Below are 15,063 nucleotides of genomic sequence, written 5' to 3'. Positions count from 1 at the left end.
GGGCCATTTTGAGGCCTGGTCCAGTATGCCTTGCTTTCATCCATTATGTCCAGGTGTAGTCAGTGGTGCATGACCAAGTCTTTCCGTGGGGTGTCTTGAATTTATACATCATTTATGGCATGGATGGCATTGGATTGTGGTGATTTGTGTGTGTTTTTCGCTTTTTTGGGGTGTTCTTGGGGCCTGGCCATGTGGGTGGGGGCCATTTGTAGGCCCACGTCTTCCCCGGTGGCCATCTTTGAGTCAGGCACCGTGCATAGGGTAACATTAGCTCCTATCATGGCGGCCATTTTGAAGTCAGGCATTCACAGAAAGATTTCCCCAAACCTGCCGATTCTTGCAATTAAAGCCTCGGACGGCCAGTTGAGCCTGCACCCTTGCTCAAAATGTCAGTAGAAGCTGATTCCTCACGCCCACCAGCCACCGGATCCACCCAGCAAGCCCCGCAACCGCGTCCAATGCTTTTGGGAGTGCCATACCTGCGACTTCCGGAGCCTCTGGAGTTGACCTCTGGGAGCAGCATGGGGCCCAAATGGAAGAGCTTAGCTGAAGACTTCGAGGACTTCATGACGGGGTCCCAAGTGCAAGACTCTAAGCAGAAACTGATAGCTCTGTGAAACCTGATAGAGAAAGACAGATCATCAAAGAACTGCCTGTTGCCAATGCCACCTCATATGAAGAAGTCAAAGGAGCCCTAGACCGGAAGTTCCTCCACAAACGAAACTTAGACTACGAGCGATATACTTTCACCTTGCCTCGCAAGAAAAGGACGAGCCAATGTCTGACTTCATTGCTCGCATCCGGCGCCTAGCCCGATACTGTGAGTTCGACACTTTCAATACCGAAGATGCACTTCGTCTGCACATTATTGAAGGGTGCCAGTCGGAATCACTATGCCGCCGATTGTTAAAGAAACACTATACGCTCGAAGAAATAGAAGAACTTACTCGCATCCATGATCAAGCGAAAGACCACGCCAGGAAGATGGAAGCCAGCAAATCTGAAAAAAAGAACAAGCCTTCCGAATGCATTCTTACACAGACTCGAGGCGCAGCTCCGACCGTCGCAAGCCTGGAAGATCGACGCAGTCCCTCCGCATGACCTCCTCGCGCAACGGAACTAGAAGCAGTCAGGCAAGCAGGCCAGCCTCAAAATGTTACAGATGCGGCCAGGACTACCGCATGCAGGCCAGTGTCCCGCCACAGGACAGCAGTGTCACCGCTGTGGAAGAGAGTGGCCTGTCAGACACGACGGTCGGAAACGAAGACATCCAAGCCAAGCACAGAAACCCGCCACCCTGCAAGAGCAGTACGGGGAAGAAAAAGCCGCTCATCCAGTTCATCAAGGTCGAGCGCGCAGTCAGTCCGCTCCTACAGACATCCCGGGAAACATCGTCTCTCACACCTATCTAGCAAGATAGCGATGAATACGTGTGCATGGTGTCAGATCCCGACAGATTAAAGAAATACCCATGGTTGAACATTTGAATAGGGAGTCACCCGCCAAGTTTGTACTGGACTCAGGAGCGTCCCTGAACTACATCTGCGCCATGGAATATCAGAGCATGAAACCCCCAGCCAAAACTGGAGACAGCCGCTGTCCTAGTTTACACCTGGATGTCTAGGAAACCCTTACCAAGTCTGGGACAGTTCCGCAGGACTCTGACCTATAAGGACCGACAAATACAAGCCCACATCCATGTGAATAAAGGTCCGGATGCTGCATATTGCCTTCTCAGTCTACCGACGGCAGAACGCCTCAAGCTTGTCGAACTTCTATACACTGTGGACGACTCCCCAGATATCGTCAACAAGTTTCCAAATCTCTTCAAAGGACTTGGGAAGCTTAACCAGTTTAAGGTCAAACTACACATCAACGAGCAAATATCACTGATAGCACAGCACCACAGGAAGGTGCCATTTCACCTGCAACAGGCAGTGGATGACGAGCTACAAGACCTGCTGAGAACAGATATCATTGAGCGATCTACAGGCCCCACTCCCTGGGTGTCACCAGTGGTGGTCGTCCCCAAGAAAGGACAAGACAACAAAGTACGCCTGTGTGTGGACATGCGAGCCCCGAATACAGCTATTGAAAGGGAACGACATCCAGGACCGCACATTATTGACATGAATGCACGTCTCAATGGGGCAACGGTCTTCTCAAAGCTGGATCTCAACAAGGGATACCACCAGCTGGAAGTACATGAGAAATCCCGTTACATTACCACCTTCACCACCCATCAAGGCCTGTTCCGCTATAAGCGCTTAAACTTAGGAATATCTTCAGCCACAGAGATTTTTCAAGAAGCTATCCAGCGTGTAATCCAGGGCATTCCAACCGCTTTCAGTTATAGCGACGACATCCTGGTCTTTGGGGAAGATCAAGCGGAACACGACAAGGCATTGGACCGAGTGTGCCACACTTTACTCAATGCCAACCTCACACTCAAACCAGATAAATGTGAGTTTCACAAGTCCATGCTAAAATTTTACGGACATATCTTTTCCAAGGACGGCATGAAACCAGACCATGAGAAAGTGTCTGCCCTTGTGGACACTCCACAGCCAAAGGACGTCAGTGACCTCCGCTCGTTCCTGGGGATAACGAGTTACTGTGCCCGTTACATTAGGGACTATGCACCATCAGCTACCCGCTCAGAGAACTTACTCGCCAAGGGCAGCAATTTCTGTGGTCACCTGCGTACGAACACGTGTTCAACAAGATCAAGAAGGCAGTGAGCACTGCTATCAACTTAGCATACTTCGACACTAAACGAAAGACTGAAATCACTGTGGATGCCAGCCCTGCAGGCCTGGGTGCCATTCTGGCACAATATGATAATGAAGCAGACCCACGTCATGTCGTCGCATATGCTAGTCGCAGTCTCACCGATACGGAAAAGGCGTACTCGCAACCTGAGAAGGAGAGCCTCGCGGTTGTGTGGGCCTGTGAACATTTTCACCTGTTTGCATATGGGAAGCATTTCACACTCATCACGGACCACCAAGCGATCCTCACCATCTTCGGCAACCGGCGGGCGAAAGATGGGGTCTACGATTGCAGGACTACGTTTACACTATTGTCCACAAACCCGGGAAGGCAGAAAATCCAGCGGACTACATGTCACAGCACCCACCAGCTCATACATTAGAGCAATGATCTGTAGCAGAGGAATACATCCACTTCGTTATTGACAATGCATGTCCTCCGGCAGTGCCACTAGAGGCCATTCATGAAGCATCTGCTCAATATTCCACCACCCAAGCCATCATGGTCCGAGAATGCACCAACTCGTGGAGACACCTGGACAACCAAGGCACAACCGTTGACACTCAAGAACTCGCTGCATTCAAACACGTCCAAGAAGAACTATCAATCAGCACGGACGGTTTACAACTGAGAGGTGGAAGAATAGTCATTCCTCAGTGATTGCGACAGGGAGTCATCAACTTAGCCCATGTAGGGCACAGAGGAGTTGTAGCCACAAAGAAAGCACTCCGGGAACACGTCTGTTTCCCATCACTTGATCAGATGGTGGAGGCCACACTCAAGGACTGCGCCTCATGCCAATTAGTGGGTCGAGATGAACCGCCGGCCCCATTGCAGATGTCTGAGCTGCCAGATGGAGTATGGGAACAAGTTGCTATTGACTTTTTTGGTCCGTTAAAATCAGGCAAATATATCATTGTCATTATGGACGAATACTCTCGCTTTCCCATCGCACATCAAGTATCCTCCACAAAAGCGACGGCTGTCAACCCTGTCATCGATGAAACATTTGCAGCCTGGGGAATCCCCGTGGTAGCAAAAACAGATAACGGACCACCATTCAACGGCCATGAATTTTCTGAATTTGCAAAACATATGAATTTCAAACATAGGAAGATCACCCCCTTGTGGCCCCAAGCCAACGGGATGGTTGAACGGTTTATGGGGACTCTCAAGAAGACTGTTCAGCAAGCAGAACTTGCACACCGCGACATTCAGCAGCACTAAATGGAGTGCTGTGAGCTTACCGGACCACACCACACAGTACCACGCACCAATGCCCTGCCACTCTGATGCTAGGGCGAGTTCCCCGCACTCGGCTCCCCACCACTGTCATACAATCTCAAGCCGTGACCACTGATCATGACACTCTGGTAAAACTTGATCATGAGAAGAAGTCAAAGATGAAAGACTATGCTGACCAAGGCAGACCTGCACGACGGATGGACATTCATGAAGGAGATTGGGTACTGGTGATACGCGACCGAAGAACAAAAGCAGACAGTCGCTACCTAACACACCCTTTGCGAGTCTCCAGCCGAAAGGGGATAATGATCACGACTGAGTCTGAAGGTAAACAGATAACCCGTAATATGTCTAATTTCAAGCGATGCAACCCCTCTGTCTACACTCGAATTCAAGACCGGGACTCGGGTACAGATTCGTCGAGTCAAGGAAGAAATAGTGACGGAGCGCGTCCCAGATCAGTAACCCCTGAAGGCACCAGGGACAGCCGTGCTCTGGAACAAGAACGAAGCAGCCTCCCACGAAGAACAACCAGGTGACCTGTTCGACTCATTGAAGAACTCTAAGAGACAGTAAGCACTATTGTACAAAAGGGAGAGGTGTCATGTCGCCTCGCCTGACCCTCATATTGGTACAGGGCAGGCGGAGGCGGAAAAGGAGGAGCTGGGAGGAGGGAGAAGGAGGGCAGTATTACGCATGCACTGGGAGAATAAAGAAGTTAAAGATTGAGCTCCCGTGTGCGACTCTTCTTTGGGGGCAAAACGTGAAAGGGATCTTTGATAGTTACTAAATGTAAACTCCTGTAATCAATACAAAGCTAAAGTTCAGAAGAATCCTTCTACAATTCAAAATAATAAGGAGGTTCGAGCATGGGCACTTTCATGGAACAATCAGACCATTCTCAAAATTAACACTACAGAGCTTGTCATTCTAAAGGTGAAAGAGAAAAGATGCAACCCGAGGGAACAATCACCTCTGGAAGAATTAGGATTGCACAATCAAAAGGCAGATAAGAGGTAACTCCTTTGTAGTCGATTCTTGAAACACATCGTGAAATTCATTGTAGACATCAGGAACTTTTTATAGTTGTGCAACTGATTGGTGGCAGTGCAATAAAGAATTTGAGAGCTCACATTAGATTGAAGGTAGTCGGCAGTGCAAAGAGAGATGCAATATTCTTAGCCCAGACAAAAGGTAACAGAGCGCTTTACAGTAAAAGAGTATAGTTATATCATACAATTATAGATATACCAGGATCATAGTGCATAGCAACATAAAGCAAAGCAAACAAAAAGTAAATCAAAAAGATGTAGAACAGGAGCTGATGATTCATGGTAATACAATATAGATAAGCATGTCAAATAAAAAAACATCACTGAGCATACAAAAAGAAAGGAAGTAAGGTGCAAAGCCAGGGTGAACAGACGAAGCATGGTAATGGCAAATATAATGATTAGGTTGACAGGTTTGATAAAGGGTATGGAAGTCCTCACAGACACCTGGGACTGAGTTTACGTGAATTTTGCCATAAGGATGCCTTTTACTTCTAATTTGAAGGATGAAGTGGAGGGGTTCAGTCTTGTTTCCGGAGGAAGGGCATTCCATATACTGGGTGCCATACTTGAGAAGGATTGTTTATAAGTTTTTTTCTTGTTGAATTTTTGTGGTCTCAAAAGGAAATTTTCAGAACTTCTTGTAGCTCTTGTCCCATCGGATATTGTGAGTTTTTGTGTGAGGTAGCTGTGTGCATTCTGATGTATGGCCTTATGCGTCATGCACACTATTTTCAGGTGGATTCTGGCTTCAAATGGGAGATTTTAGGTCAGGGGAGATGTGGGCTCTTCTTTTCGAGCCAGTGACGAGTCTCGCTGCCGCTTTAGTAGAAGCTCTAAGGGGAGCTGTAGTGGCTTTGGGGAGACCGCATAGCGAGACACTTCCATAGTCCAGCCGTGGTAGAACTAGAGCTTGATTGCCATCTTGAAGTCGCTGGGGGGGTAGGAAGGGCTTCAGCTTCCTTAGAGTATTAATCTGAAAGTTTGCTCCGTTCGTTGTGTTGTTAATGTGTTTCTGCATATTTAGGTTGCAGTCCAGAGTTATACCCAATGATTTTGCTGAATCCACAATGGTTGGTTGGAGGTTGAGTACTGTAAGGTGTTTGATCCAGTTGTGCATTATGGGGACTTTGGCGGGTGGGGCAATAAGGAGGAATTCAGTTTTTAAAGCATTCAGTTTGAGGCGATTCTCTGCCAGCCAAGTTTGGGTGGTCTTAAGAGTAGTGTTAAGCAGATTAATGTCATCCAGGCTCTTGATCTTGAGGTACAGTTGGGTATCATTAGCGTACATGTGGAATTGCACATTGGATGGTTGTACCAGATCGGTGAGTGGTTCCATGAATAAGTTAAAAAGTGTAGGGGATAGCAAGGAGCCTTGTGGAACTCCTAGCGTTACTGGAATGGGTTTGGACAGGGTGTTGTTGACCTTGAATTTTTGGGTCCGGTTTTGCAGAAAAGAGGTAAACCACTTGAGCACTGATCCTGATAGCCCCATTCTGTGTTTCAACAGATCTATCAAGTTCTCATGTTTGACCGTATCGAACGCTGAGGAGAGGTCAAGTAGCATAAGGAGGCATGCTTCATTTTGATCAAGTATTTGTAGAGCATCATCAACGATGTGTGTCATGACTGATTCCGTACTGTGGTTTGCACGGGAACCGGATTGGTATTTATTAAGCAGGTTGAAGTGATCAATATGTTTTGTCAGTTGGTGTTGAACACATTTTACCAGAAGTTTGGTCAGGGTGGGAATATTGGAGAAAGGGCGGTAGTTGTTTAGGTCCGTGGGGTCCGCTGTGGGTTTCTTAAGGATGGGAGAAACCTGCCCCACCTTTAGGGAGTCAGGTACGCAACCTTGTAGAAGTGAACTGTTGATGATTTTGGTCCAGAGAGGTAGTAATGGAGGGGTAAGATCTTTAACCGCAATTGCGGGGAGAGGAACGGTGAGGTGGTTGGAAGGCTTCAGGGTATCAAGAAATTTGCCTATGGCGATTTCTCTTCCTTTTTAGAGTCAAGTGGAGCTTGGCAGATGAGACCGATCTCCAGTTGCATTTGGCCGTTCTGAGAGAACGTCTGTCCTCGTTAAGAAGACCGTTGAACCAGGGTTTAGAGTCTTTTGTGGACACTCTCTTTAGTTGCAGGGGAGAAATTTCGTTAATTATCCAGGTCATAGAGTTGAGGTAGTGGTTGGTGAGATCAGTTAAGTTGGAAGACCCCACAGAAGGTAGAAGTAGATTCGGGCTTGACGTAGGTAACGTGTTTGGGTTGAGTTTTTTCCAGTCCCTTTTCGATACTTTACGTTGTGTGGCTTGGGCCGAGTTAAGTTTGACTGATTGCTTGATGAAGAAGGTGATGATGTGATGGTCTGACCAATCACAGGGGAGGATCGATTCCAAGTGAGTGGAATCACTCTTAGGGATTATTAAGTTGAGAGTTGCGCCTTTATTGTGTGTAGGGCTGTTGCAAATTTGGTTGAGGTCTAAAGGCGTTGAGGAAGTTTTTGAGGCTGTTGACCACTGTATCGATGGGATCGTTCCAGTGGAGGTTAAAGTCACCCAGGAACATTTGTGTGATTTGTTGACCTGTGTATGCCTGTGTGTGTTGTGATCATGCCCATGAGGTGTTCTGTGAAGGGGAGGTTGTCACCAGGTGGGTGATAGATGATGGGGGACTAAAGGCATTTGGGGGCTTACCTCGACCTGCTCACAGGGACCAGCGCAGCTCCATCGCTCCCCTCCGCTGTCGCATATCCAGACCAGCGACCGCAGTGCGAGAGGGGCGTTTTGGGACCAAAAACTACACTACCCAGATGCCCTAGCGGCGGAACACGCCGCCACACCTAATTCCAGCGCAAGGAGGCGCTTCAAAAGGACTCAGCACCGGTGGAGCGGGGGGACTAAAGGCATTTGGGAGCTTACCTCGACCAGCTCACAGGGACCAGCGCAGCTCCATCGCTTCCCTCCGCCGTCCCATATCCAGACCAGCGACCGCAGTGCGAGGGGGGCGTTTTAAAGACTACACTACCCAGACGCCATAGCAGCGGAACACGCCGCCACACCTAATTCCAGCGCAAGGAGGTGCTTCAAAAGGACTCCAGCACCCGCGTCGCGGGATCGTGGGCGGGACGGCGCCGGGAGAAGCCCGGGACAAGGGCGGGACCGTCTGTGGCCGTCCGGGGCCGGTAGAGGCTGGGCTGGGCCACCCCCCTCTTGATGCTCTGGTAAAAAGGAGGTAAAGAGATCTATGCCAGATCTAGAGACTACTGACACTGTGCATTTTTTCAGGGACTTAACATTGGCTTTTAAGCTTCACGCTCTAGATGTTGTTGTGGTTATATGTCCCGTGCTAAATATCTAATTGATAACAATACTATGTCCTGTAAAGGAATTTCTACAAATACTATCTCTCAGGGGGGCTTGCTTAAGGGAACATTGGACCACTACCTAACCAGGGGAACAAAGGTAATCGATCAAGAATTAGAGAGAGCAGAACGATGTCTCTCTATAGAAACTACATCTAGTAAACGTTCCCCTTTGATGCCAGCTGATGTAGTAGAACCTTTTTTCTTTATTTGAGGAACTAAATAAGATATGTAACACCAACTATGACCCTGTGGGACAGGGAAACACGCAAAGAGGTGTTCCCACCTGCCCTAGGGGAAATGTAAGTCCCCAGCCCAGTATACCAACTCAATCAAATGAAAGTCCCCTGGGTATTCCCCTTTCAACATCAATTAAAGATAATATGCAAGCTATAGTGAACCCCCAGGGTCCTTCTCCTAACAGAATACGAAAGGGTGCTAAACAGATGGGAGACACTATTGAAACAACAAAAACTACATTCAAGTCCCCCACTGGACTATATCACCACCCAGATAGCATCTAAGGCAGGCCCAATACCGGAAATTCAAGCATCTTGTCCACAGGCTACTCTATTGGCGCAGATTGAACACTTGGTTCTTTCGATAATATCTCCGCTGTTAGAAAGAGTGAAGAGTATAGGGGAAAGGCTGACGGGCATTGAGGAAACCACCAAGGCAAACGCACTACTTATAAATGGCAGGTTATAAGTACACACAGTCCTTAGTTCCTACTAATGCGTCAAAAACTACTGCTCAAAATACTGTTGCCCAAAATCAATCTGTAGCTCAAAAAATGCCAGCCTCGAATATTCAGAAAGTAACCCCAAAACCTGCTATAGTACAGAGTCCTGCCCCTAGTGTAAATCCAAACAAAGAAACCACGTGCCAGGATGGGATAGTCGCTAACAAATGTATGATCCCAAGGAAAACTAATAACATACACTTACCACCGGAGGCTGCACCATTTGTGTGCGTCCTCTCAGGAGTGCCTGTGCTTACAAAGGGAAAAATTGAAGGCCAACAGGAACTAAAAAATAAAGTATAATTCGGGCTAACTAAAAACAGACCCCTTCCACCAAACATTGACGGAAGAATACTAAACGTCAGAAGGGTGGGCTGGTTAGGATCTCTTCCAAAAGATATAGTTGGAGACCTGGTTATAGTTAACTTCAGGGATAACCACGTCGTCCCTTATCTCCAAAGCTGGCAGCCACAAATAGGAGACGGCCCTATTTTAACCTGGGAACTAGCAGACTTCTACCCTAGAACATCCTATCTCCCACCTCCAAGAATGAATGCAGAAAAAGACTACATGGTGGGTGGTAGAGCCCCCGTATCGAGCAGCTATAACATACCCACTTACAATCGTTTTGATTTATTCTCTGGTTTACACTTGTTGGATTGATTGGTTACGGACATTACTTTGTAGGAAAATGTTTACTCTTTTATTTTTGTCCCTAAGAGGTAATGAATTACATGCCGTTGTTTTTTAGAACTATAGAGATCGGACACAATTTCACTTGCTGTAAATAGTTTCATCAATTTTAAACTTTGTTTTTATATCGCGAAAATTTGATCAGCTCTAATGAATTGTAATTCTCTGATCACAAGGAGAACATGTTCTATATACAAAATGTTTTCATTTTTATTGTAAATGAAATTTTATGTCTAATGCTTTTATGGTTATACTCTCTAACCGAATGAAGTACTTTGAATCTGAATCTGAGTGGAATCACTCTTAGAGATTATTAAGTCGAGAGTTGCGCCTTTATTGTGTGTAGGGCTGTTGCAAATTTGGTTGAGGTCTAAGGCGTTGAGGAAGTTTTTGAGGCTGTTGACCACTGTATCGTTGGGATCGTTCCAGTGGAGGTTAAAGTGACCCAGGAACATTTGTGTGATTTGTTGACCTGTGTGTGCCTGTGTGTGTTGTGATCATGCCCATTAGGTGTTCTGTGAACGGAAGGTTGTCACCAGGTGGGTGATAGATGATGTGTAGCGAGCAGACAGGATTGCTGTTACTGTTGATATCGAGGCTTATGTATTCACAAGAAGGTAGAACCGAGGATATAGCCCTGTTTACGGTGATGTTGCTCCTTTGTATGCATGCAATACATCCACCAGTCTTACCAGTCCTGTCTAATCTGATGATGTCATAGTTAGCGGGTACTAGGATGTCTATCCGAGGCGAGGAAGATTCTGTAAGCCACTTTTCAGTGAGAATTATCAGGTCCAGATCAGAAGAGGCAATGAAGTCGGCTATGTCAGTGGCATGTTTCGAGGCCGATCTGCAATTCAGGAGTGTGCATTTAAGCATGGGTGTGGCGAGGGAAGTGGTGTGGTACTTTACAGAGATTATTGTCAATGATTCCTCTGTTGTTGTGAGTAGAGGGCCTGTGCAGGTTAGCGAGGATAGAAGGGATGGGGATGTGTGTGAGTGAAACAGGGATCGCAAGGAAGGGTTCGTAGGAGAGCAGGAGAGAGCAAAGATCAGTCCCTGAAAAAAGGTTATTGGTATGCGTTGGAGGATAGATTACGTGCGGATACTAATTTCCAGCTAGGAGCATTGTGTTTGGGGGTTCTAGGGAGGTGGGTTGGGAAATTGCTAGGTATCCCGGTTCTGAAGGATCTGGGGGGCCATGGATGACTCAATAGCATCAATTTAAATGCGTGGAGATCCTCTTTGATTAAATTAAGTGTGGGCATGTTCTCATCTAATCTAGTGTCTGGTGTAGTTACGATGGGGGTGTGAGGTGGTGGGATGAGAGTGTGTGTCTGGGGTGTAGGCTGGTTAAGTGTGAGGTGCATGCGTTAGTAGCGCAGATGTGTGTGTATGTGGAAGGGATGTTGAGGCTGGTGGCTAAGTAGACAGAGTTAAATCCAGAGAACCATTTTGCAATACAGCAAGAATTTGTTGCAGCAGGGCATTTTCTGTTGTCAGTCTTTGGACTTGGAGAGTCAAGTAGTTGACTGTTGTTAATAGTTCTTGGACCTGATCCACCTTTAGTTTCCGATGGAATCGCAACCTGTGAAGATCAGGTCTTCTTGGCGCCAGGTGTAGGGTCTTCTTTGTGTCTAGTAATAGCCTTCTATCACTGGACACAAAACCGAAAGCCAGATTGAACTTAGAGTCTAGAATTGCTCCAAAAAATAATATCCAGCCAGAAGAGAAAACAACTGGAGACCAAAATAAAACCTTCCAGCCACTCAGGCCAAGCATCAAGGTGAAGAGCAATAAGTAATGAAGGAGGTACTGGAGAAGGTGGAGAATACACAGAATCCAGTCAGCGAGCAATCAAGCAAATTCAATTGCGACCCAACTGGACTCCCTTTATATAGTCCTAAACATGATGTTATGTAAACTACAAAAGTTTCAGCTATTTTAGATTTGGAAACAATTAAACATTAAACATAAATTTTAAAAAATAGTATTTGTACTACTATATCTGTTTTGTTCATACACTATTGTGCATCAAGACTTACAGCATACATTAATATGGCATCCTATGCATGCGGCTTTAGTTTAAAAATGGCTCAAAAAGACCACCATACCAGAGATATTGGCAGACCGAGTACATGGGTACAGATCCCCGCAGGGGATTGGTGCTGCCACAGAGGTTTTACTCAGCCGCGGGGCCAAACAGGTAATGAGCACCTCCTTACTTATGTTGCCACTTTACGCCATGTGAAGTGCGAGGTCTTCTTCTACCCCAACCTAAATAATGTGCTACTTTTGGGATACATGCAAGACTTTTCTTGCTTTCTTATGCAGCAGACTTAATGACAGCCTTCTATTCAATAATATACTTGGACTTTTCTTATGACTTATGCTATATTTATTAATTCTGTTTTAAATGTAGAAAATATTTACCTTTTGTTTTCTGTAATGATTTTCTTTTTTGGAATAAACATTTATAGTTTGGACTCAGAATCAAGTTCTGAAAAGATTTTGCTTTGGAGCCCCTTTTCTTTTTGTACCCACACGCCCTGGTTCTGCATATCGTGCCTTTGCTAATTTATTGAAAACTGATGACAACATCAATTCAAGTGATGAGTTTTGAAGATATCAAGATATCGATCCATACACAATAACTCTTGAATGGCCCACATTGTTGCTTTTAATCAAATGTGGTGAATACGTTGGATTATGTTTTGATGTTTTACACCAAAGCAAAAATAGTTCCGCTTATTAACATTCACCATATTCCTGCAGTCCTTTGTTGCATTTGGCATACCCTTAAGTCTTTGAAGAATTTACTCTTATTTTATGCTCATTCATCTGATGACTGGCATGATCTCAAAGCCTTGTTAAGAAAACCATCCTCTAAATCTAAAATGCTCTTGGCATGTTTTTGGTTATTAGTAATAATTACCAACACTCCCTGGCGGAAGCAGATGTATTGAAACTGCGGTAAAAATGACCATCCATTGTAAATATGTGAAATGAATCACTGGAGCTATGCAAAGTTTGTAAATGTTATCTTTTTTCACATATGAAATTTCGACCTCAATTCACCAGAACGACAATTTCTTAAAATCGAGGATTTTGTTTTTATTTAATTAAAGATATGTAAACTGTTTTTCCAGTGTTATTGAAAGACATTTGACTCGACAGTGGTTTCGTGCACGAAAAATATAAAATATTGTGGAACTAAGTCAGGAATGAGCATTAGAAACCTAGATCACATTACAACTTGAATGACATAAGGAGTTAAGCGAACACAATAAAAGGGCCATGTGCATGTCATGGGCTTGAGACTAAAACAGGTGACAAGTTGTAGGAAAGGCCTTGATAAAAGAGGCAATTTGTTTAACTAGTGAAAAATGAGAATACACTCTCAAGTGGGGGACCATACGTAGTCTACTAATGCACAACAGGTAATTTCAGCACTACTACAAATGATAATATTACCCCAAATTAATATTTGCCAATGAACAGCAGCCTTGCCATGAGTACCCCTTTAAGCACTCACACACAATCTTTTGCACTTCAATAGTACAAAGTTCTCCGCTAACCTTCCACATGCCTATCAATTTATTTCCAGCTATGGGGTCCAAGCCGCAAATCTACGTGGAAGACTTACAAAATGGAGGAATCATAATCGTTTGTGAATCTTCAGGCTGGTATCCTGAGCCAGAAGCAAAGTGGAAAGATGACAATGGGAATAACATATCCTCATCCACCGAAGTGAAGGCTGTGGATGACAGCCTCCAGTTTCACATTAAGGCAACCTATGTATTCAGTGGTCATCCTAGCACCTTGTCCTGCTGCATTAGAAACCCCATACTGAGTCAATGGAAGGAGTCAACACTCCATATAAGAGGTGAGAATCTAACAAAGCTACATACTGTGAAAGCAAAAAATGTTTAAAGGCATTTATTTTATCCATGTAGGAGCAGTAGCAACCATAACATTTCAACCAGAAACATTTGATTTTACGTATACTACTTACAGAGTTGGGATAAGGATTTCCTTTAGGATCAGATCACTGAGACGGAAATCTTGGAGCACTTGAAACATGCCAAGAATAGGCAGGCAACAGGCTCAGATGCTATCCCTTCAGAGCTTTATAAGTTATTGAAGGAGGTGGTTATACCTGTCTTAGGGAAATAGTTTAATTGCTAATGTTGTTACAAAATGGCGATTATAAGATCATTCCAGCATTTTGACCGGTAGATTGGCCAAAATAACCCCTCAATTTATTCATCATGTTCATAAGTGCTTTGTCCTTAAATGCTAGATTCATGAGCTCACTCACCATCTAATTGGCTCCATTGATCTAGCCATTACTTATTCGGTCCCTTTGGCAGTGGCTACAATTGATTCTGTGAAGTCCTTTGTCAGAGCATGCTGGCCATCTCTCTGGGAGGTTTTGGCAGTACTAACAGCCTGTGCTTTATTTTGACCCTCCAGAGACTATATGGAAACTCGTTTGCTCGGATCCTATTCAATGGGTCCTTATCTAGGAGATTCAGCATTTTTAGAGGTACAAGGCAAGGTTGCCCTCCTAACCTCTCCTCTTCGACATCTGTATAAAAGCGTTTGCTTAGTTATGAAGAAGGGATCAACATGTAATCCCCTTTACTTCTCAGCACTATAGAAATAGGAAAGCGCTCTATGTCAATGACCGTAGGATCTATATAACAGATCCAATTAAGATTTACATTTTTACTGTATAGCTTTCCAATTTAAGAGCTGCAGGATGCTCCTTGGTACCTCAGATCGTTCAAATTGGGCTAGAATCTTAGCAGAAATGATTACAAGATTGGATCTACAGGTTTTCTATGTAAGTTTGCCGCCCTGAAATGTTCTTAAAAAGTTAATCTGAAAGTTCTGACTGCAACCCTCAGCCTTTGGTATAGAGTAAGGAAGATAATGGGTTTTAGCTACTATTCAGATTTCCCACTGGTTTGGGATTCCCCCGGTACCCCAGAGTGTTTGATAGAATGCTAGCACTGGGGGTTCCAATTCTAAATCTAAATATTTGCAGGTCTCCTCTTGGTATGCAAGTGGCAAGCAGGAGATCGGAGGAGTCTGGGAAGTTGAGTCACTGCTGCAAGACGTGCAGCACATGAAAGAAGATATTTTCTCATGTTATTGGAAGCTTCTGGATGCTGATGACAGAAACCTGGAGG

At 45.1% G+C, this 15,063-nt stretch overlaps 1 protein-coding gene across 1 annotated transcript in view; it reads left to right on the top strand.

The window, feature by feature from the left end:
• LOC147717679 (butyrophilin subfamily 1 member A1-like) overlaps positions 1–15,063 on the top strand; it is a 748,390-nt gene that overhangs the window by 60,870 nt on the left and 672,457 nt on the right. Inside the window, exon 4 of the mRNA XM_086919872.1 lies at positions 13,473–13,751. Coding sequence (XP_086775998.1) covers positions 13,473–13,751 — 279 coding nt within the window. The remainder of the gene's footprint in view (positions 1–13,472; positions 13,752–15,063) is intronic.

Source organism: Lissotriton vulgaris, chromosome 5 (assembly GCF_964263255.1).
Source record: "Lissotriton vulgaris chromosome 5, aLisVul1.2, whole genome shotgun sequence".
NCBI classification, from domain to species: Eukaryota; Metazoa; Chordata; class Amphibia; order Caudata; family Salamandridae; genus Lissotriton; species Lissotriton vulgaris.
This window is presented reverse-complemented; position numbering and strand designations above follow the sequence as displayed.